The sequence below is a fragment of the Lonchura striata genome, chromosome 4 (genome assembly GCF_050655825.1).
Source record: "Lonchura striata isolate lonStrDom1 chromosome 4, ASM5065582v1, whole genome shotgun sequence".
NCBI lineage: Eukaryota > Metazoa > Chordata > Aves > Passeriformes > Estrildidae > Lonchura > Lonchura striata.
In genome coordinates, this window is record NC_140706.1 from 40,532,156 (window position 1) to 40,557,089 (window position 24,934).

Genomic DNA, 24,934 nt, shown 5'->3' on the forward strand with positions numbered 1-24,934 from the left:
GGAATTAAAGGTAGATTATCGTAATAAAAAGGAGTGTAACTTTTTCTTTTAGAAATCTTATTTAAAAATGCACAGCATTATTGGTTTTCCACTGTTTAGAAATAAGCAAGTTTATTCACTTCACAGTATAAAGTGTTGAGAATGTCAACTACATAGCCTAGATAATAGAAGTTAGATAAACTTCTAACTTTGTCTTTGCCAATTGGACTAAGGAAGGTCTATCAAGTATCTGCAGCAGAAACAGTTGCAAATCTGGGCTACTCCATATCCCAACCACGAAAATAATTCCCTTAGGAACATTCTATCAGGATAACCAGTACATAATATGAAAGATTGTTTTAAGAAAATAATCAGCAAGTTAACTTTCTCTTGCCATGAGAAAGCTCCTCAGGCACCTGTGAATTGCGTGAAGAATTAAGAATTCTAACAGTACAAGCTAGGACAGGATCAACATTTTCTTTCATAGCCATCTGTCTGATACTGAGATGCATTCTTAAGAGAAAATGTCTCCTTGTTGTCCAAAGACACCAACTGCTGCAAATGAAACTATGCCCAAGAAAAGTCCATCTTAAGTGTCAAGGGCAGCTTGTGCATACAGTATTAGTGCACTTCAACACAAGGAGAAGAAATTGCTTGTGACACTCAGACTAGCAGGAGATGCAAAGAGGAATAGCATCAGCACATCAGGAGGCAGCAAATACATTCAGCTGCAAAGATTTCTTTAACAGTATACAGAAGTTGAAAGCAAAAATTCAGCAAAAGTTATTAAACTTATGAGGACACAATCATCAGGACAACACTGAAAACAAGGACAAGGTTACAAGTATGAAAGGAAGAAAGGCTGACACTGCTGATGCTACACAAACATCACTGAATTCCTGATTTCAGTTAAAACACAAATTCAGAAACCTCAATTACCCTAAACCTTAAATGAAAAATTCAAACAACACTTAGGTGAATAAAAAACAAACAAAAGAAGTACTAAGAGCAAACAATGCAGTGTGACATCTCAGCAGCTTAGAGGTCAGCAAAGATTTAAAAAGATGCAGAGTGTACCACACTTCAGGGAGAACTCATTGTACTCAAATTAAAAACAAATCCTCTAAAACAAAGGCTGAAATCAGAAATTAAATCAAAGACTAGTAGTAGCAAAGACGTGAAAATGATGCCTGCATCAAATCCAGGTGATTTAAGCAAACACTTAATCACCTTACACTCCTAGTGATAGTCATAGACAGTATCACTTGACTGAATAGAGTAATTTCTTCTCTGTAAGTGGAATGACATGTTTAAATTAATATTTGTGCAGTGACTCCACCAGATATTCAATAGACCCTTAAGGGATCTTTGCCCACACATGACAACATTTTTATATCCCAAGTGCAAAGGTAACATAAAGCAAGGTATAACCATAACCTTGAAATACCTGCCAGAAATATATGGAAAAGTGTAATTAAAATTGGCAATAGTACCTAGAGGACAGTCACTGACCTCTGCATAGTTCAATCCCTTACTAGAAAAGTGTGACTAACTGCCTAAAGACATTACTCCAGCTACTCAGAACTATCAGAATTTGCAAACTGTTGCATTCTACCTGAAATGGCAGTGTTACAGCCCACTTACATGCCACATGAAAGGAAACAGGATGTATCCAATGGACTCCTTAACTGAGGTAGCTCTACGGTATAAGCAAAAAAGAACTGGACACAATCTTCAGTGAATTACAGAAGAGCCACAAGATTTCAAAGACATTAAATGTGTGACATGCCAGTTTTCATTAAAAGTTCCATTTAGAGAGCAAAACACAAAGCAACACCAAAAAAGAATGCCTATGCACAGCACTCTGGAAAGTCAACTGCTTGAAGAGCAAGTGCCAGGATGGAGACATCCCAACCAAACAAATGCTGTAATCACAGAATATTCTGAACTGGAATGGAACCACTATGATCATCCAAGTTCAACTCCTGACCCTGCACAGGACAGCCCTCAAAATACCACCATGTGCCTGAGAGCATTGCTCAAACACTTCTTGAACTCTGGTAGGCTTGGTGCTGTGCCCATTTCCCTGGTGAGCCTGTAATACACAACATGCAGGTAGTTCAGTCCTATACAGGTCTTCAACAGTATTTGGTAAAGAAGCATGTTTTTATAGAGAATGCATACTGGTTAAACATGAAAAGCAGCAAAAATGTGATTTACAAAAAATAATAGTTAGACTAAATAGACCCTTTCAATTATACAACAGACCCCCCTGCCTTATAAGATTACTGCTTGCATTTGAGAAGTCTGACCAGAACTACAGCTGCTCCCTCAGTTCCCCTCCTCCCCAACTCCCTTCACTGGTCCTGAGCCACACTCCATTTCTATCTGACAAAGACTTCAGCACATAAAAAACCAAAAACTTTGTATTCATCAGATCATAACAAAGTAAGAGTTATGCTATGAATATATTATGGGCACTACACAGAAACATGAACAATCCAGCTTTCAGGCAGCAATTGAGAAAAAAGGCTATATACATGCAGACAAAGAACTGGAGTCTGAATTTATCCTGTCTGGGTACACTCCTTTCCAGCTTTCTGAGCATTAAAGTGCTGCCTCCTTCCATTGTTTCTGAGGACTACACACAAAACACACTTTGGGAGGAAGGAAATGGGTGGTGCTGTGTTCTACAAAGGAGCAATGAGAAGCTGTGTGAGAAAGCTGCTAATATAAGCAACGGGAAGAGGTTAACAGGGAGGAAGAATTATGCATCTAAAGAACAACAAGGGAGGCATGAGAAAGAGGAAAAGCACGTATGTGCTGGGAAGAGAAGCAGCAAAGTGCACCCTTTCATAGTCAACAAAGCACTTAAAACATGAATGGTTTGCTGAATCATATTCAAGAGCAATAAATACATAAGCCATATGTATAACAGGAATTTTGGTAAAGTCTCTGCTGTGAGCTTTTCAAAAATACAATGAGTGACTTGCCAAATGAATTTCACATCTACCAAGGCATAGCATGCAAAGTCCCAGGAAGCTCAGTGATTTTGCCAACATTAATTGAGCATAAAACAAAATTCAACATTCTTTTGAAACTTTTCCCTTCAGCCTTAATGATTGAAAGACTTCCACCAGTTTCAGGGCTCTTCAGTCTAAACACTGCACTGTGCTACTACCTCCTCTCAGGGAGCTACAGGAAACAGGACCCCAGGTATCCTTGGAAGTTGCATTTCACAGATTTTCTTTTTCTCCTCTACTAGGAAGGCACAGACTTTTTCAAAGCACAGTACCAGAACCTGAATAAACCTCTTCAGCCAAGTTCTCTGCTGACATTACTTACAGTGAAATATTCATTTATTTCAAAGGTTACCCAAGATACAAAGGCTGTCCAGAATGTGTCATCAGCAAGGGTAAGAAATAAAACCTAAACAAATTTTTTGAGTAACCAGGAAAATCTATCCTCTAACCCAAACCAAAATAATAAGCAAGGGAAACAAAGACTGACAAATTAGTATATTGAAGGATGGAGAAATCAAAATGGACAGAAGTCAATCTGAAATAGACTTTTTAATTGACACAAAAAGCCAAAGATTCTTCAATGGAATAAATACCTTGAAGATAAAATGAGTCTGCAGTGCCACTATATGACCAAGAAAGAAGACAGCTCAGGAATAATCCATCTATAGGTATGTACTATAGCTACTAGTTTTGAAAGAGCTAGTATTGGATACCACAAACTGAATAACAAGACATGGTGAAGCTGTCAGATCAGGAGCTACACCAGGGGACTGAAGCATTCCAAAATATTAGAAATGTAGTAGGGAAAAACAAGTCATCAGTCTGTCTTAATAAAACCTTGAGAACACATCTCAAAATAGAAATTTGTTTATAGATCCTGGAGAAAATACAGGAAGGAATAAAATGCAAGGTAGAGGCAATATCAAGTAAAATAAACTACCTACCTGCACAGAAGGGAAAAAACTATGTGCTGTAAGACATGGAAGTATCCATTTGGAGAGGGACTACTGCTGGAGTTCTTGATGATCAAATTATTACCTTAATAACAATAATCATCATAGCACAAATGGTTGTTGGAAGACACTGACAACAGATCAGAATATTGTAAGAGGAGAAGGTGAAGATGTAATAATCACAGTGACAAAACTAGAATAAAATTCAGATCAAGATGCAGATCATGCTTCATTTTAAGCAGCATTTTTAGACATCTACATTAAAAGAAAAAAAAAAAGAAACAACCAAATAAACACAACAAATTCCCCCCCCCCCCCAAACAAACTGCACAAGATGTCGAGTGCGTAGAGAAATTTCCACTCTACCTGTGCCACTTAAGTTTGACTTATTCTGACAGGACAGATAGGAAGAACATATGGCCACTGTAAGATATAGGTACAAGAAATAAGAAGGGAAGAGAGCTGTTTAGCCCAAAGAATGTTTAATGCAAAAATCACATACACATATAAACCATCATATGGAGGCTCAGTATCTTTTGACAACCAGAGGAATGGATCAGTCTCCCAAGTAAGAAATGCAGCAACAGCACTATCTCTCCTTAAGAGCAAAATGTGTATCAAGATCATGAGGGTTCCCAGGACTGTGAAACCAGAACAAATCCAGTTCTACACTGATGTTGGAAGTAGGGCCTCAATGTGGAAGGTTGCTTTGTATCAGTACAATTTCCTGTGTTTCACTTGGACTCTGACCAAAGACATCAAGGCAAAAAAAAAAGCCACCCCAGGACTCACAGCCCTACCTTCTCTTAGAAAGCCACAGTTCAGATCATCTTCCTTGTTGCACAAAACTCAAAACTAGTTAAAAACTGCTCATATTTCTCTAATTATGAGAAAAGCCTAAAAACATATTGAACACAGCACCAAGGTGATTTATCTCTGCCACACCTACTGACCCTGGCCCAAGTGGCAAAACTTTCCTGGAACTGTATCAGAAGATAACAGCTGCATATCAAAACAGTTTGGTAGTTACTGAGAAAGCATTTTAAACATCACTACTCCAGTGTAAGTTTCACTGAAAAAAAAATTACTTTAAATAATGCTGCACTGTCTTCTTTTCTGGTGCAGATATGCTAGCTAAAAAAGCGGGTGCTGCAATAGTACACAGTGTGTTTTTTCCAATACATACACACACATAAAATGGGGTTTTATATATATAATGTTTTTATATAAATACACAAAGGATTTCATTGCTAGCAAGTGCAACAGTGCTGCAAAGAAAATAAAGGTCCTTTCAGACATTAGACTACCTAGGCCAAAACTAGGCCATTAAGGATTAATTGACCAAATAAAGAAAGAAAATTCAAATTATTTCTCCAAATTGAAAGAGAAGACTGAGCAAGTCAAGTCACTGAGTAAAAAGTTGAGGGAGCTATGAGTCTGCACTTAAGGAGAAGCCAGCAGTTAACACAAATTTGAGTTTTGACACAGAGAGCCAAGACTAATTTCTTTACAGAGAATGCAGCCTGTGCGTAGGTGTGTAGAGTGTCACTGTATAAATTTAATCCCAGGAAAATCAAATGCTAATAGTTTAAGATTATATTATTGACAGTTGCTAGTAGTTGAATATCTTAGTTTAATTCTTACATACTCACTACATATAAGCAAGAGAGAACTTTAAAGGTTTTCATATTCTAGCAAAAACTCTAAATTTTCATTTATCACATTTTCAGTGGAAAACAGAAAGTAACAGATTCCACCTTATATCAGCAATAAACCTACTTTCACTCTCAAAGCATGCAAGTTTTGGAGACAAGACTGTAAAGCTTACGTAAAGGACAATCTAGAGATAGGGGAGCAAAATTCTATTAATCATCTCACATGGCTGCTGTCTCCTGAGGGGGTAATTTTCAGAGTAATTTAAAAAATGTTCATATTTTCTTCAATGGATCTGTGTTATTTCTATTAGAGAGGCTGTTCTTGCTTCATTGGCTTTATTCACAGAAGTATTTTTAATGTTTCGTTCCATAGCAAGGAATACATAATTATTAATACTTGTAATTAAACCATTATTTGAATTCTCTTAGAGTTGATTTTGTTTCAACTATGCAACAATCCATATGACACAGCCTAGAAATTTATTGCATTTTCTACTAGTCTTGAAGAAAATAGAAGGGTTTTGGTTTTGTTTCTTTTTAAAACAAAACCTGTTCCTCACCTTAGGTTGACCAAATATTTGAGTCTCAGATTTACAGATGTAAAACATGTATGCTTCTCCAAATCATGAAGATGAATCCATTGAAGCAGTACCCTCAGTACTTCAGCTTTTACAGATTCCTGCTGACTCCAGTGTGCAATATACTGCATATAGCAGTAGCCTCCGCCTCAGTAAGTTTTGTAAAAAAACCCACAAAAACATAAAAGAACACAGATAATTGAATGTCATTTCTTCAAACACACAAAAAAATTCCGTAGATTTCAGTTCCACTTTGGTGAATGCAACTCTAAATCCTGGCAACTGGTATTTACTTGTCTGCATTTTGCTGCATCCACTCAGTAAGCACAAAATTCATATTACACATACTAGAACTACCAAACCTGTTTCAATGTCACACTAAGGCCTTTATTGAATCAGTTGCTGTGTGATGTGTAATTTATCACCCAGTCCATAACGAATTATGCTATCTGTATTGGATGCTATGTTGAGGATGTCTCTACATAATGTGATCTAAAATACTAATTACAGTAAGGAGGCATAAACAGAAGGATAGGGAGCAATGCCTAATTCAATAATATATCAAGCACAGATGAAAAACTGACAAGTGTGCAAACACCTCACAAGTTGGTAAGAGGATTTCCCTATCACTGTGCCTTTAGTACTACTGGAGGACAATGCTGTAGGTAAAATAGGTAAAAATGTGTGTTCATTCTACTAATGTAAAAACAAATTTTAATCTTTAGCTTGTTGAAATGTACACAGTAAGTATTAGCCAGAGATTCACAGACAGTAGTTCCACTATACAACACAAATCTAAATATCCATAACTTCTTCCCTTACAGTGCTAGAGATTACAGCAGTAAAAACACAATGTTTACAAGTCCTATATTTTCAGTGATTTTTATCTTTCTTATAATTCTAAGTTTGGATAATATCAAGAACTATGTTAGGAAGACATATCTAGACAGCATTTTGCTGCTTCCCTTTGCACTGAACTAATTTTAGACTTGGAAATGCCACCTGCCAGGAATTTCAAAGCTAGATGGGATACGGCTGTTTATGGCTTTAGCAGTACCATTTTAAACCAGTCTTCTGCATACCATTGGAAATAAAGAATCTAGCCTCTGAGGGAAAAACAAAATCTACAGATTTGACATTGAATTAACATCAGCTTTTATCACTGGGCATGCTATTGGGTGATATTTATTATTTGACATAACTTGTTCAGTAAAAATTCAAATGGATCACCTTCCATACTTCTCCCTACTCAAACGTTAAAACATATATTCCTTACTTTTACACTATTCAGAATATAAAATCAACACAATCTTACCTTTAAAACTGTTTACATTCTACACACACCTAAGTCCATACCTTTTTTGGCATCTCAAATGATTCTGCTGGGGATGCTCACAGTATCAGTCATTCTCATTCAACAGTACACACACCAAGGTTTTCAAAAATTATCAGAAGCACAACTGTATATCAAGAAAAACTCCACACCAGTGGTTTGCCCACATCACTTGGCAATGTCCCTTTAATATTAATACACAGAGAAGTAAATTTTTTTCATAAATTTGTTCAAGTATGTGGAACATGGAAAATGCATAAGAATCAATATGGACTTCATTAATGTTATATTTATTTATTTTCCAGCTTCATACAAACTGGATGTAGAAGCATAAACATAGTACATTTCTACCATTTTCAACAAAAATATAACCAATATGTACAATTATTGTATTAAAAATACAAAAGGATACAGACTCCACCAATGTCTTTCTAAAAGACATACAGGTACAAGTAGTATCAAAAGTATGAGGAAATCACCAGTTAATTGTACATTCTGCACTTGACATCACAGAGCGAACTGAGATTAGCAGTCCTATGGTCTACAATTACTTAATGCTTATATAACATTTGTGCAACTTGTGATAGAGCTAGGATTTTGTATTTCTATATGCACATGAGGTCCATAGCCTTGAGAATAAAACTGGCAAATAATGCATATTACATGTAAAATTACAAATGCATAATTGACAATGTTATATATAAGCAAATAGACAAAAGCTATGATTACTGGAGAGAGAATTAAATAAAGCACTGACATTTGTTTGATACAGTGAAAAAACACTGCAATTTGATCTTTAAAAGTTGAAGCTATTTACGTTTATCTACTGATCAATATGATCAGCTGAGTTCAATGGAAAAAAAAAATCCAAGACCAGCAGTTCCTCACATTTGAGTACTACTCGGATTGGCAGCCTTCACTTCTCCGGAGTCTGTGCAAAAACAACACAAAAATAGAGGGGAGGGTCATTTCAGTCATTATAGGGTTAATAGCAGCTGTGAGCAGGTGGTTGCTACACATTGGCCTTCTCTACACATGCAGTGATCCATGAAGCCATTAACAGTTGTGACTATTTCTGCATTGCAAAGGCTGGCAAATCTGTGTTATTTGTATTTTTTTTCTCTTAAAGACTCGATTATCCCCTAATGTCGAAGTCAATAGATGGAAGTTATTAGATCAGTGTTAACAGCTGACACAAACTGTGCCATCCCAACTTGCCTTCACTGCAGTGTAATCCAGTTAATTTTTATTTTAATATAACTACTATATAGTTTAAAAATAAATTGTATATAACTTAACCGTGGGGTTGCCATCTGTCTTATTACAATGGGACACTCTTTTTAGCATGCCATCCTGTATTTTGGAAGGCACAGGTATGAGGCACACTATGTCCTCTTGATCACTGACCAGTTGTGAGCACTGTGTTTCTGCATTTACACCAGACCCAGATGAGGATGCTGTTAACACTAACATTTACAAATTCGTGAAGATTCCAGGGTGGGGCACATTAAGAGCAAAGCCAGGTAGTCAAGGAAAGGCTGCATCCTGCAACCTCTGCCTTCCCTTCTGCCCTGCTCAGCCATGTGGTAGCAATATTCTTCCAAGAGCTCAGGCTGGCAACCCTACTTACAGGTATGAAATAATACTGTAATTACTATTCAGATGCACTATTTGATCTCCCAAACACAAACATACAAAATTGTAACAAAGGCATTGTAAACAAGCAAATAAGCACTGCCTTCTTGAAAGATCTCAAAGCAATTTTCTCTTTGTAGGTTAAAGGCCAAACGTATTTGACAACTAACTTATCTCATTATCCCAATGAGACTAAGTGCTAGGATTGTGATTAAAATCTAAAAGGAAGATTTAAAAAAACCCTTCCAGGCATTGGGAAGTGCAGCCAGAGTTAATCATCCTGATGTGATGATCTTGGAATTTGGAATGATACTGTGTGATGTGGCAGACAGCGACAGTGGTAGCTTGGAGATTGCTGCACTGTGCATTTCAAGCAACACAGTTTGAAAAGTGCCAGGGCGATTTCTTCACAGTATTTCACATGCAAGGGGAGAGGGGACAGAAGGGGGAGGGGCAGAGGAAGAAGCCCCATGCTGCTTTAAGGCAGGGAAGGAGGCAAATAGGTCCACCATCCTTTAATCATAGTTCCAAGGCTCCTATTCTAGGGATGTCTTCTTGTGCTCTCCTTTAAGGTGGCTCACTCTGGATCCAGAAAAAACCAAGTCTTAGACAGCAGAGACTTGTTCATCTTCTGCAAACATAATAGGATAAGGGAAAATAGAATTTAGTTCATAAAATACAAGACTGCTACTGACTGAAACAAGCTGTGCATACAACAACTGTGTGTATTGTACTCATGTGTTCTCCATTTCATTGTAAAAGTATATATACTTTAAAACAATCTTAATTTCAGTACATTTCAGATCTCATGAGACATATTCTTTTGGAATTTTGATCTTGAAGAAAAAAAGGACAATTGCTTTAACTGAGCTAAATGCAGCTATTCACCCTGAGGAGTACAACAGAGATTCCTAGCTATCTAATAGCTTCAGAAAGGCATCTGACATTTTCTCCCTAAATATATCTTCCATTTAGTCATTGTTAGTAGAAACAATTAAAATTTTCTGTCATGGTAGCTCTCAAAATTCGAAGCAATTCAGTTAAGGTAGACTTCATCACATTGAACTGCAAAGTTCATCCTGCACCTAAAACCTTAGTAACTAAGCAGTTAGAGGGAGAAGGGGAATGTTAGTCTATCATTAAGCAAAATAAAGCATACAAGTGAGTGATATTGACACCACCCTACCTAAATTTTGAGGACCTAAAGCTGCAATCCAGCTACACTTGCTCTCCATGGAAAAACATCACAGTTGAGCTAAAGCATAAAGATGTAGACACATTTGGACCAGCAAAGTAGTGAGGCAGCAGTGGGCTCATCACGTGAAACAGAGTGGAAGACTCAGTGTTCACAGTGTAAAGTGCTTCAGGTAGAATGTGAGCAACTATCCAAATAAACCTGAGCAACAGTGCTCTGTGAGGTGGATGGGCAAGTATTCTGTAGACCAGGATACATTGATCCTGGTCTACAGAATAGTTGATCATTTTTGATCTAGTTAAATTTGATCAAAAATTTTGATCATTAAATATATGGTTAATGCGGACAATCTTGGCAGGCAGGGCTGTACAAGGTGAACATAGGCACCTCCAGAGAGGCTGCGTAAGCCAACTGCTTGGTTGTTCAAGATTCAAGTGGACCTATGTTCCAAATTTTAAATTACATTTAGGATGAACTGAATTCCTTCCCTTCCAGAAAGTTAACAAATAGCAAGTTTTGAAATGGAGTTCAAATTATGGCAAGATTTGTGTCATTTGCTCTGTGTCTGTGAAAGCATTGACCCATTTTGCATGCAGCACACTCAAAATCTAACAACTAGAAATTTACCATCTTCCTCTGTGGAAAACCCTTGAGATGGATAGTGAGCAAGACGTGGGTCTGACTCATTTGGTTTATGCCACTGAGGTTTGTTCACGGGCCTGCCAGTTGAGTGGCCGTGTGACTGCTGCTGTGGAGTTGCTGTCCCATGAGTCTCACATGTCCGTGCCACCATTCTAGACCTCTGAAGTGCTATGTTGTAGTCTGGAGGCTTCCTGGTTGGATGGGAGCCACCTTCTGCAAACTCAGCAATAGGTATCCCTACATAACCAGGAGGAGTTGGAGGTGGTTCACGATATCGACCCTCTTTTCTTGCTGCCAGAAAAACAACAGGTGACTGTTAGAGAGAGGATGAGGAACACTGCTCAAAGGAAAATAGACAGTTAAAAGCTAAATAAATATCAACCAACTCAACAGCCCAGGCATGCTAGACAAAGAGCTTGTGGAAAATAAATCAGTCACAGTACAGGATATACAACATACACAGGATATAGCTATTCTTCCAGCAGTGAAGCATTAGTCTAATAAAATTCACCAAATTTCATGGGGAATTTGTTCAAACTTCACAACTGAAGCTGTTCCAACAATTGTATACAATAAAATATACAGTGATCAAAGCAACATTGAAGATTTAAAAGTCCATAGAAGTAGTAAACATCAGGAATTCTGGCATCTCTCCACATGTACGATTAACTTAATTCTGAAGATGGGATTTGCATCCAAGAACCTATCTCTTTGTTTTTAGCATCTTGGAGGGGAAAAAAGAAATCCATCTGATACATTATTTTCTTCCTACAAATCTAGCTACTTAATGAGGCATAAGCTACAACTCCAAGAGATCAGGAAGAGAAGTGAGCTTCATCACTATACTATTTGCATGCACTACTGTTTGCAGCACCTATGGTTGTACTCTCTACAAAACCAAAATTGAAAGTATTCCCATAAGAACAACGACTGAATATGATTTTATCTAGGAGATGGAAAGACTACCACCTAGCCCGTGGATATCACTGAGATGTAACTGTTTACCTGAACAAGGCTTAACTCAGGCCATACTGAGAAGCCCTCTTGGAGAGAACTTTACGGGGAAAAAAAAAGTTTAAAATCCTAAGCATCTGCCAGGACATACAACAGATAGACAAGAGTCTCTGTTTCAGAGTTAAGTACTTAGAGAAGTCAACTGGGACTTCGATACTGAACACTTATCGTGGGTCCAGCCCTTTAACACATGACCACTTTAATGGCAAACCTTACAAATAAAGCAGGAAATACAGCACTGACACAGACAATTTTCACAGCTTGTCATACATTGTATACTTGCATAAGTGCTGATGACAACACCACCCTGCATTATACAGAATGATTTGACTGAAAGGGCTGTACAAGCTTAAAATGGACTGGTGCTACTTGGATGCAAGTTCTTATAGATTAAAAATAAATCCTTGCTATTACAACAAAACCAAAAATTTTCAAATAGACTCTAAGTATTTTTCTTGGGCAAACTGTTTTAACTGAGCAAAACAGCACAAAGAGGTTTCTGAGAAACTTTATTCAAAGAGTTCTGAAAATCAGAAGTTCTGTAGAAAGATTCTATTGTAGAAAGATTTTACTGAAATATTACAAGAAATCAATATCTATTAAGTGCAAAAGAACTATGTAAACCAGTGGGTTCAGCTGGATAGTGATACACAGAGTTACATCTGCAGGACAGTTAGTTAATAGTAGTGAAGGCCATGGAATTGTGTTGGTTTGAATTTTCAGTTGTCTTTCATGTTCTTTCAAGTCTGTAAAAATGTAGTGGTGAGCACTGCCTTGAAAGGCAAATTTGGAAGCACACCTGTTACACATTCTGGAGGAAACCAAGGGTATCAAAGAGGAAAATTAGAGATTGGCATGAATCCATACACCTTCTTCCTCTTGATAGCCCAGGGATTTAGACCTGCACCCAAGCTTTGAGGCAAAAGGCCACTGCTAAGCAATATACTCGGGCAGAAAATGGAAAACCTGTTTATCACAGTGGTCTCAGCATGACCTCAATCTGGCAGACATTCAGCTGTGTCAGCAAAAAATGGCTTTTAGATAGTTCTTCATGTTAACCTGACAAAAGGCAAAGTGAGGGAGAATGAAAGGAAGAAAAGAGGCAAAAATTCAGAGGTATTGGATGGCCCACACATTAGGATTAATAGAAGGAATAATATGATAAAAATTTTAAGCTCTGCCAAAGACACCTTCATACTAATTTATACATTATTTGATCTTTCCATTACTGAATGCACAGAATTGTATTTCAGCTCTAACTTCTTTGAAACCCCTTCAGTTTCAGCAGTCCAAAGAAAAATTTCAGTTGGTATTTTAACACAAAGGGATCCCATTTTCAGAAGTAAGGAATATTCACAATTATCAGACAAGTCATACAAAGGTATAAAGTAAAACACTTCTATAAAAATCAGGCCACATTTACTAAGATTTCTAAATATAGCCTATGGAGCCTTACTGTGATGAGAAATTCAAATTTCAGAACAGATCTCTAAATACATCAACCTCTCAAAATACTGCCCAGCAGTTGAGCTAGTTTTTTGATGTTTGGCAGGCTCTCTTGAAACACAAAGGCACTGCTAGAACTGAGAATCAACAATAAATGATATTTTACCTAGCAATATATGTACAGTTAAAAGGAAAAAATTGAGAGACTACAAAATATTCAGTTTTGCCTTAAAAATTAAAAACCAAATAAAAAAAAACCAAAACAAAAACCAACCAAAACAAAACAAAACCAGAAAAAAGAAATAAAGAACAATATGAGAAAACTTAAGCAAATAAATTAAAATTTTTCACAGCAAACAAAACTTAACTTACCAACAAGCCCCTTTGTACTACTTGATGCTGCTGTTGTGTGGGCAGGGACGGGAGCTGGCTTTGTCTCCTCTGCTGGTACAGATGTTATGCTACTGGTGTCAGCTTCAATCGAAACATCCTTCCCACCCCTCCGCTTTATGGTACCTGTGTCACCCTCGGAGTCCTCTCCCCAGTATCCTGTGGAAGATGCCCAGCTTGCTCTGGACTGTGCTTGATCAAGGCCCTCCCTACCTTGACTTTGCCTGCCATACTTTGTGCCATGGTCAGGGAACATCAGCTGGTCCATGTGGCCGCCCGAGGCCCACAGTCCCGCCCCATCGCCTGAACTATCAAAATGAGCGTGTCCAAAAGGCAGAGTCTCCCAGCTCCTCTGGTGCTGAATTGTCTGGATGTTATCATGAGAACCACTCGAACAAGAAGTCCAGCTCCCACGGCCACTGTCAGCTGCGTCGAGTGAAGCTCTGTCCCCCTGGTCCTGCGACAGCTCTTCTGTACTAGGAGAAGAAAGTACAGTTGCTCCAGCATACAGGCCTCTGGTCTCTGACAGCGGTGCATATGAGCTGGGTACACATTGATGGGGGGGACAAAAAATCCAGTGTTGGAATTGGAAATCATGAACAAGACGCACAAAGAAACAACCAAAGAAAAACAAAAAACACGCTGTGGGTTGGACTAGGTAACCTTCGTGACATTTTAAAGGTCTCTTTCCACCCAAACCATTCTATGATTCTATGGTGGAAGATTTTGATGCACTTGATAGTACTTGTTGTTTGCATGAATGGCTGATTCAATTTGGAGAATATAACATTTTTCTTTCAATAAAACAAAAGCAAACAGAAACAAACAAAACTGGATAGAAAACTTGCTGAAACCTTACACTTCAGCAGTGTAATTTCAAAAGGTAAAATCTTTGCAACATTTCCTTAAGACAGACAAACCACACAGACACATACAGGGAAACAAACAGGGTTATTCTACTGATTTCCCAGCCATGGTGAGCAAATGGTAGGAAAAAAGCTAGCTTTCAAAAGCTAGAAACAGAATTTAGAAGAAAGTGGTGATATTCAGGTTTAGAGTTCAGATTTTTTATTTTTTCTGCTTAAGAAACTGTGAGAGTTAACTTTTCAACATTTCCTGCAAATAGAAATGTATTTTAAGCTTATTTTTGGAAACACATGCTACTTCATAGAGCAAGTATGTTTTCTGTAGCCTTTCAATGATTAAGTGAGTCTGACATGATCCCTTACACAGCAGCAGATAAAACCAACAAAGTGTCACTTTTGCTTAGCAGATATCCAGGCTCCTGGACTTGTTCTTCCAGGGCACCTTCCTATGCAGACTAGAACCCTCTTCTTCCAAATATTTAAGACATCTGAACAGAGTTTGCATAGCCTTTGATTCCCAAAGCTGAAGTACAGCAGTTTTGGTTGGAACAGGTCTGCCATTCACAGAGCCTGCAGGATTAAAACCCCAGAAACCATTCAGTGGACTGAAGCATCCAAATTACAGCTAAAAAAAAAAAAAAAAAAAAAAGGGGGAGCCTAAACAGGAGCCAGAACTCCAATTATTTTCATGCCAAAGCTCACTGTTAGAGATTTAGAGAACTCCTCACAGCACTAGCTTCCCCACCATTACTGAAGTTAATTACCTAGAAAATTACTAGAAAACCAGTAGCGTAATGTGAATTTTAGCTTCCAATTATTGTTGACTAGAAGAGATATTTGGAGTAAAATATTTTGGAGTTAGACAAATATGCACTTTTCCATGAAGCAGACTGGAAAATTGCTAGCTATTTCTGTTCTCAGTTTGGTCACTGAGTAATTGTTTGAATATCTCATCTAATTCAGTTAATTTCCCATGGAGAAAGCAGACTAGGGTACTAGTTTGCCACAAAGTGGATAATCTATGGCACCAATGAAATGCTCAGATGGTAACATCTACTGAGGTGATGTGTTACTGCTGTAGACCTCATCACTCACTCAGAAGTACAAAACCTTTTCTTAGCAGGAATGGAGCATTATCACAAAATGAAGCACTGAAGTAGTAGTTTTTTAAGAGCAGAGGAGAAAAAATACTTGAGAGAAACAGGGAAAGTTACATGGACAAATATACATGCCACATATACACCAAAAGTATGAAAGTATAATTTAAGTAAGCAAAAATAAAATTCTTACCCTAAGCTGTATTGATCTGGTTCAATCATGATTCTTCTATCAATCCTTCCCACACCAAGATTTGTCTCCACAATGCTGACAGAATGCCTCTGTCTCCTCTCATCATGCAGGGGGACTGGCATAGAGTCAAAAGAGGAATTGCTGACAATACTAGATCTAGAAGAAATTTCACTGTGACCAGAATCAGAGAAGTTATCCACGGTGCTGCTTGGAGCTAAAGTGTAGCCTGCAAAGGGAACATGGTGTTAATCAGACTCTCCAAGATGCCTGCTCAGTTCTTGCCAGGCCACTGGCAATACTGCGATAAAACTGGCAATAAAATAAAGCTACCATTACATTTACATAGCACTGCAAAAGATAAAGATACACAGCAAAACTGTGTGACACTGTCTTTGGTACCTCAAACAGAGATTGAGGATGGTGGGAACATGTCTTGCTCCTTAACAAACCAACTTCTCTCCTTCCTTCTTCTAAATTATTTTCAAATTCATCATCATATCCTCACATTATGAAATACTACTTCTCAAAATCTGCATGTTCATAAACACTGTCTACAAGACTGGAAGGAAAGAGATGTTCTGGTTGAGATTTTTGCTTAAAGTAATCCCAGAGACTCTGTCATACATTCCTTGTATTCTGCAAAGCTACACTTCAGAGATGAACAGATACATGAAGCACAGATGTCTGGACTGACTGCTTATTATGTATCTTAGCTGGGAGAGGGGCAGGTTTTCAAGTTTTCTTTGTGATACTTGGCTCACTAATTAATTCCAAAATCCATATTACCAAAATTATGGTGAAATTTGGAGGTAGGCTCAACTGACATAAAATCTGCAAACCATGTCATAGAAGCAAATTCAGCTTTTCTTTCAGTATTAAGCAAATTGTGCTGAATGTTCTTGCCAGCTAAGTTAAAGATCATTAAACATATCCATAAGTCACCACAGTTTTCATATTTTGCTTTCACTCTACTCATAAGTGTCAAAATTACTTCAACCAATCTATCCCAATTCACTTGCTGAGAACTAATCCTGGGAACTGATGCTGCCATTTTTATCTGAAAGAACATATCATTAGCTTCATGTAACCATCAAACCAAGGATTTTTTTTTTAATCATGTTTATGATATGCTTTTTGCAAAAATAAATTGCTGTTCACACTGTGAGTCAAGTACAGAATTCCAATTCATTTCTCAAAAAATGCATAGGCCTGACCATGTTTATATAAGTTCACTCTTTGTTAATGTTGTATTTGGGAGAAATAATGATGACAGCTTACAAGGACTCAAGATGATATATCCTCTACATATTATCCTCCTCCATCAGACATTAGTAAATAACACTCCAATAGAAGTCACTCCAGCCTCAATGTATATTTTGCCATAATAAACTATTATGTAACTGTAAACTGAAATTTTATGTTATCCTGAAAAGAGAATAACTTAGAAATCATCTGCAATACATCTAGGCTATCATACTTCCCAAGTGTCTTTTTTAAAATTTAAACTAGAGGATAATGCCTGCATACTCTGTTTTGTCAATTCACAGCCAGAAGTACCATGAAAACAAACAAGCAAGCAGGCTTTTAAAAAAAACTGCTTTTAAAGTCCTAAATTTACTTTAAAAGATAACTCTGTGAAATTATTTAAGAAGATCTGGGTCAAGAAAGCTCCAATGTATAATACCATTCCTCAAAAATTCATACACATGGTTTAAATAATCAGGCTGCAATTAAAAAATCTGTAGTATAAAATATAAATTACAATATTAAATATTCTGATTTGAATTCCAAATACTTAAACCTTTCTGTCATATGTAGGTCACATCCCATTCAGATGCATGACACAGCAAATAATTCCTCTGACAGACCAGTGTGGTCAATGCTGTACAAAGATTTTAAGTTTCCACCTGTACATCCTTCCACTGAAGGCAGGAAACACTCGACATTGGAATATTTTTTGTCAGAAGCAGCTGCAGTCAGACTGACCTGCTGCATCAAATCCTGTATCATACCAGGCTGTCTTTTCTGACTTTTGATCACCAGAGGGCTTTCAGGTAGCCTTGAAATCAGGTTCACAGCTACCTTTCATGTATCCCACTATGCACTACATTTTTTGCCCTCTTGCTGACCGTATGTGACAAAAATAGGAGCAGCAGAATTGAGCATCCAAATTCTCTCTCAGAAGCTTCCAAAGTCCATGAGCTTCAAGAAACAAGATAAGAAATACTGAACATCTACTACCTTTCCTTGGAGAGCTCTGTGGTGAAGTAGGAGGAGAAGACAGCTGTGAAGATGCACTTGAGACAGTGTCTTCAGATTGTTTCTTGTGACGATCCAAACTTCCTTCTTCCGATAATGAAAGGATTTTCTTTAAAGCTTGTGGGGAGTTAATGCCTTTAGGTAAGAATTAAAGTAGAAAGATGTAAAGTCCAGTATAAATACATCCTTATGTTTCACAATGCATTTATAGAACAGACATTCCACAGGAAGAAAAAGCTACATTTTTTCCTGTATACTTCTGAGTTCCTGACACAAGCTTAAATGAAGCAAAATGTTAAAATGTATTCCCATTTAAAATATAGTGTTTTATTCCTGCACATTAGTGCAGATGATCTTTCATTCTGGCCAAATAAATACTTTGCCACAGAAAACATGAAGCTTTGATGTTGCAGTATACTGCCTCAATATATAATTGAGGATATGCATAGGAATGGTACCGAGAAACTTGAACTAAAATTAGCTTAAATACAGACACACACCCATTTCACTGGTTAGTGAAGATTTATATAGTAAGAATTCAAATTGCTCTCCTGTTTCTTTTCTATTCAGAGTAGCCTAGAAGGTCAAAGGAAGCTGGAAAGAAAATTAATAAGGATTAGGCTTATGAAACAAGGTCATCCTGCAGCTGCCTTTCTCTCTTTCATTTTTGAGAACTATCTCTGCACCAGCTTATTTTGGGAAACTACAGAGTAAAAACATCCTGAAGATGATGCATGATGTAAAGATCTAGGGCATCAGGAATTGCTTTTCCCAGACCACATTTATTCATGTTTCTTTTCCCCTCAAAGATACACCCTGGAACAGCCGTATAAGTGAAGACAGTTTCTCTGACAGTTTTGCCAATGTTTTTGGTAGAGGTTATTTCCAAACATTCATGGAATTTTATCTTTGATCTGTTGGATCACAATCCTGCTATCAATAATTCACAACTGCCTGATCATCATAACCCAGTCAGTTTTCAGAAACTTTGCCACTATGAGCAAAAAATTGCAGTCTATGAAGCTTCAAAGTCCTTTCAAGATTAAAATTTAATGGTAAAATCAACAAGATCTAGATGAATATTGAATTGTTTCTAGCTCATTTTGCTGCTTCTAATGCTTTGTTGCAGCCTAAGCAGTCATGAGGAAAACCAATAAAGAGTGAAATCAGAATTAATCTCTTATGCAATAACCACCATGAAAAAGGAAGGGCTAGTTATGCTACATATACTTCCTAGGAATATAATCATACTTGTGATTTAAAGAGTTCATTAATAGTGCATATATGCTTTGCACACATGTTGGGAATTGGTAATCAGGGTAGAAAAAGTTCCTATAGTCCAGTGCTTTTCTGTAGAATACAGAGGCAGCAATAACAACCACATAACAATAAAAAGCAGAAGGGAGTAGAAGCCAAAGGGACAATTATCAGTGTGAAAGTTCAGACCCACATTTCTAACAGGACTGCAAGTTCGAGCAGGCCTCAATTTCACCTTAAAAATTTAACTTGTAAAGACAGACCAAAACTTCTGAGGCATCTCAAGAACTCCAGGTCCCCAGATCCTCTAGAAAAGTTAAGGCAAGATCCCAAGGCAAACATGAGAAACATATATTCTTTCAAACTGCTAGCAACAGGCAAATCTTTACACTGATTAAATTGACAGGATGCTTTCCCTAGATTTCTTTCTTTCCATTTCTAGAGATGAGAACTATGCCTAAACACTGCATAAACAGGTATAACCTGCATATCATACTACCAGAAATGGAAGTCTGAACCTTATTTAATTAAAAATGCCTTGTCAACATAGGCAAACAAATTTCAGAAAATTAAACGAAATTCTTCCTTGTTCCACCTACCAAATGGTGGGAGGTCTTTGACTGGCACCTTCTTGCGAGAGGGATAAAGAGACACGGCCGGGACCTGCAATGCTTGGTTCACTTTATGCTGCTGCTGCACTTTCTGCTGGATGCCTGCCCGGGGAGCCACTGGTGACGTTTCAGATTTCCCAGATCGCTTGTCCCCTGTGTTCTTCGGCACTTTGCAAGAAAGGGGACAAAACACTGAATGACTACCAGCTGAGAACACAGTGGAATTTTAGTCTAAGCAGTGCAAAGCCCTCTGATTGACAATTAAAAGGTGCACAAATACTTGTCCAATTAATACACCATGATATCTTTAGACAGAAAAGATGAAGAGGAAAAGAGAGGGAGATGTAACTCCATTTAAAATATGTACATCATCAATGAATGATTTCTTTCTCAAAATAAAGCTCTGATAAATGACCACTTACAAAAAACATGATCAGAAGTTATACTGGGCTATCGTAAGGACTACAACTGATTCAGAGCAGACATATAATTACTTTTTTTTGCTACCCTGCAGGAAGGGAAGGGCGTAAGATACAACATTTCTTAAAATCAAAATGAAATGGATATCCAAGATAAGTTTCCCCTATGTTGCCCCATGAACAGCCCTCCAGGTATGTCTGAAGCACCTGGACATAAGAAAATCCCCTACTCCCTCAGAACAACCATATTGGTATCCACAATAATAACCTCAGTATATCAGAAATATAGAAGAACTTTTGACTCCTCCGTACCCTTTGTACAGACAAATCTAAAAAGCCATTGTACACTTCATTGTGACATCAACTTAAAGCCTTATCATCTGTATAAATACTATGTCTCTATCCTGTTCATCCACAAGATTATTTCCTTAGGATTCATAGATGTTTAGTACTTGAAAATGACTAGACAAATAATTTTCTACTTCATTGTCTAGTTACTGCTCCCAGCTGAGTCACTGGACTAGAAATAGAGTTATATTGAACAGTTTTCCTGAAATACACAACAAATGACAATGCTCACATGTGTTTGTGGCTGGCTCACACTGCAGAGAGAGTGTCTGGAGGCTCTCTTCATCCATTTCCAGATCCAAGTTTGAGAGATACTGCTTTACTTTCCGTGCCATCTGAGCATCTTCATAGAGCTTTTTAGCATTAAGAAAGGAGCTGCGACGGACCCGCTTTTTATGCCCTCCTGCTTGTGCAACATCCAGCACAGCTGCATTGGCACTGCCCTGGCTGAGAGACCTGGAGTGAGGGGGCAGGAGGGGCAAGAAGGAGAGCAAAGGTATGACTTAGTCCAGCACGGTATCACCAGATAAATGTGAAACGTGCAAGAGATTGCATGAATGTCAGTCTATGGTCAAAGCTTACATGCCTCATTCCAGTAAGTCAAACAGCTATAACAGATAGAAAGATGAGGGCCAAGAAATCTTTTTACTTGGTTACAGGCACTATTTTAATGGCACAGATATTTTAACCTATTTTGCTCCAACATTTCACACGTCTAGAAAAGCATTCGAGGTAGCTCTCTCATGTAAGCCATCTATTGAGAGGACTGGAGCATTAGGAAAAGCTCATGCAGTAAGGCAGTGCTAACAGAAGACTATAGTTGAGGTTCAAATACATATAAAGGAGATATTTTGAAAGCCCTCTGTGTTTGAAATCAGACTGTATACAAAATGTACAGCTCAGTTTTACAGAATAAAACTTCTTTGTAACTTGCAAGACTGAAGAGAAGTTTCTTAAACAAAATGATCAGCTAGTTTGTGATTAAATAAATGTCATGCACATTTCAATATATGTGTATCTGTATGAATGCTATGCATTGGTCCTGAATTGTTAAGGTGAAAATGATGGCTAATTGTAATATGAAAGTAAGTTAGTCAGATACTGTAAATTTTAACTTTTAAATTTGATTGTGATAATTGTTTAATAGGTATAACAGCTGTTATATTCAGCTGTTGCAACTTTGTCATCTTGTAATTTCATTTTGACTGAAAGTCTCTTCCTTCAGCAATTTAAACTAGAGGTGGGAAAGAACACTCCACTTCTACGTGTGACCACTTAAAAATAATTTACAACTGCTGTGTTTTAATCTCAAATCAAATGTATTCTCAGTAAAAAAAGGTTACAAAAGAAAAATATGTCAAAGCACCAGAAAATTAAAGATAGCAAGTAGGAAAAAATGCAAATGGTAAAGGAAGAATGAATGTCTATGTGTGTTGTCTCCAACCACTTACCCCAAACTCCTCCATTTCTTCTTCCTGCAAGTGAGAGCCAGGAAGAATAAAGCATGGGTTTAAGAAGAGAGAGAAAGATCACAAGCTCAGAAAGAAAAAGACCAGACTTCAGACAAGCAGTTATGGAAGCCCACAAACTTTAAAAAGAGCCTTGACTTGGGCATACAGATATTACAAACTCTTCTAGCTCGAACTAAGAAAAAAGAGTATGCAATAAGCTTGTCAAATATGAAGCCAAAGAGCATTTACTCTGTGTTTTCTAACACAAGTAGCTGACACTGCTTCAGATACATTACCACTTCTACTAAATCAAAATTATAAGGCTGACACCCGTCAATATTTCAACTAGACAAATAGATATGTTTTCAAGAAAGTTTCTCTCCCTCCCACAGATAGAATCTCATTTTTATTATGTAACCATCAACTACGGAATAGTAAGAAACATTTTAGAATGTATCAGTAACCACAAAATGTAATGGTTGCTCCAGTTTTAGACTACCACATCATGCTGGTCAATTGCTAACACAGAAAATTCATACTGCTCCAATAGAAGGGGCATATAAAAGTCCCTCTTGCTGCCTACCCAGCCTTCTCCCAGCTGGGGAAAGCTCTGCCTGGTACAACACACATACCTTGTTCTAAACATGAGAGCAGGATCCATGTTCACGGACGCCATGCGGCCGACATGGCGTATCTCCTTCGCAATCATCCGCAGCTTCTCAAAATTCACCAGGCCCTCCACTTTAGAATCATTTCCTACAACCAACAACATCAGTGATTAGGCAGGAAAGTTACTTTTCCTTAGCTAGCAAAAGGTGATAGACTTCTGCCTTTACCTTCATGAAGGAATGTAAGGTCTTTTTTGATGACAGGAAACAGGGGAATAATAGGGGGCTGTAGGTTTTGGTTGTTAAGGACATTACGATATTTTGCCATATTCCTAGAAGGATCAAACAAGTCCTGTAGATCTTGAAACAGTTTTTCATACTTGCTTGGAAGCTTTTCCCAAGTAGTTCGGAGCCTTGCAACCGGTGCTAAATTCAGGCCACTTGAAATAAAAGAAGTGCAAAAAAGTTGAAGAACAAGAGGAAAGAAACAAAAAATCCTAGAAAATACCTTGTTAAATATTGTATGGTAGAAATACCATATAGCCAGAACACATTAGCACAACAATGTCAATAAAATACCAGAAATTTAAAAACTTCTTTTTGCCAGCATGTGTTACAGAAGATAATTTTTATAAAAGCTGTAATAACTGAAGATATCTACATGATGCAACCATAAACTGAAAAAAGTTACACATGGATGAGTAATTAAACCTTAAAGAGAATATTTGTTACTTTAGAACAGTGTCTGAGTTTGATAAGACTATCATAATCTAAGTACCTCAGGATGACCACTTCTTTCCAGATTAACAATTTGGCAGGAAAACTATTTTCACCTACATAATGATATTTAGGTGGTGACAGCACACTGACCCACCTCTTTCTGCAATAATCCTTCTGACTTTGTTCTTTCAGGATGAAATGTTGTAACACTGTCTATACCAGAGGTTATTGTCAAGCTGTAGCTGGTGCAAACCCCCCTTTTCCCCTATAATGACATTAACTATCTTGCTGTTAATTTCTACCTAGTGGGAAAGTCTGATACCTAGAATCTTTCCTTCATGCAAGCTTTTCCTAGCAGGGAGACTGCTTTTATTTCTCCTTGTCACTGGCTGAAATAGCTGAACAAAATCGCAATATTTTGATCTCTCAGAGATGCTGACTGATCATCAGCATGGATCCTTGACTTTGGAACTTGCCTCATTTGCTGAATAGTATTCAAACCTACTCATTTTTTTTCCTACTCACAGGAAAAGTGTCACATTCAATCTGTTGACTGAATGTCAAGATGATGACAAGAGCTTGTGTCAAAGATAGCGATAACACTGTCAGTTTACCGCAACTTACTTGAGTTTTTTCATGAGACAATATAGGGGGATTGTTTGGTTTTGTTTGCGTTTTAAAGAAAGTGTATAAGCATAGACATTAGAGTTTACTCTCTTCCCTCTCATTCTGAAACTAAGAAAGGTTTTATGAGCTTTTCAGTACATTTTAAAACTCTTATTACAAGATCTTTATTTACAGACTATATTAGGGCATCACAGTCTGATATTGATAATTGTCAAAGTTCTGTGAAAAAAAGTTGCTGATAGAAAGAAAACAAAATGCAACATATTATGGCTGAATGAATTTAAGATACTGAGCAGTACGGACAAAAATGGGCTGCTTTGGGGAAATTAACCCATTCATTTGCAACACTTGTGTGGTTTTCCTCTATAGACCTGTTGGTCTTTGTCTTTAAATAAGTCCATTAGTTTCTCTAGTGCCAATACACCTTGCCACACTGTATTGAGCAGTAAGTACTTAACAGTAGCATTTCTAATACTATTTCAGCAAACATTTCAGATTACAGAAAATGCCCTCCTTAGCAGAATGCCAAGTGTTGATGTTAGCAGTATAAACTGGTTTACTCTGTTATGCACATTTTTTCTAAGACTGACATAAGTAAGATTTTGCTTTTTACTTAGAAGTAAAATTATTAGTGG

General features: G+C 37.5%; 1 protein-coding gene across 8 annotated transcripts in view; it reads right to left on the bottom strand.

Annotated features, from left to right (window-relative positions):
* Positions 1–7,790: 7,790 nt before the first annotated feature.
* RAPGEF2 (Rap guanine nucleotide exchange factor 2) overlaps positions 7,791–24,934 on the bottom strand; it is a 182,998-nt gene continuing 165,854 nt past the window's right edge. For 5 of the 8 annotated variants that reach the window (XM_021536561.4, XM_021536558.4, XM_021536557.3 and 2 more), the window contains 10 exons: positions 23,181–23,392; positions 22,977–23,100; positions 22,345–22,368; positions 21,126–21,349; positions 20,115–20,294; positions 18,241–18,393; positions 16,000–16,225; positions 13,826–14,385; positions 10,979–11,284; positions 7,791–9,787 (listed from right to left, as the gene is read on the bottom strand). In XM_021536561.4, coding sequence (XP_021392236.3) covers positions 9,762–9,787; positions 10,979–11,284; positions 13,826–14,385; positions 16,000–16,225; positions 18,241–18,393; positions 20,115–20,294; positions 21,126–21,349; positions 22,345–22,368; positions 22,977–23,100; positions 23,181–23,392 — 2,035 coding nt within the window. In that variant the 3' untranslated portion in view covers positions 7,791–9,761. Of the gene's footprint in view, positions 9,788–10,978; positions 11,285–13,825; positions 14,386–15,999; positions 16,226–18,240; positions 18,394–20,114; positions 20,295–21,125; positions 21,350–22,344; positions 22,369–22,976; positions 23,101–23,180; positions 23,393–24,934 lie in introns of those variants that run through there. The other 3 variants (XM_021536560.3, XM_021536559.4, XM_085578862.1) reach the window with 3 other exon arrangements.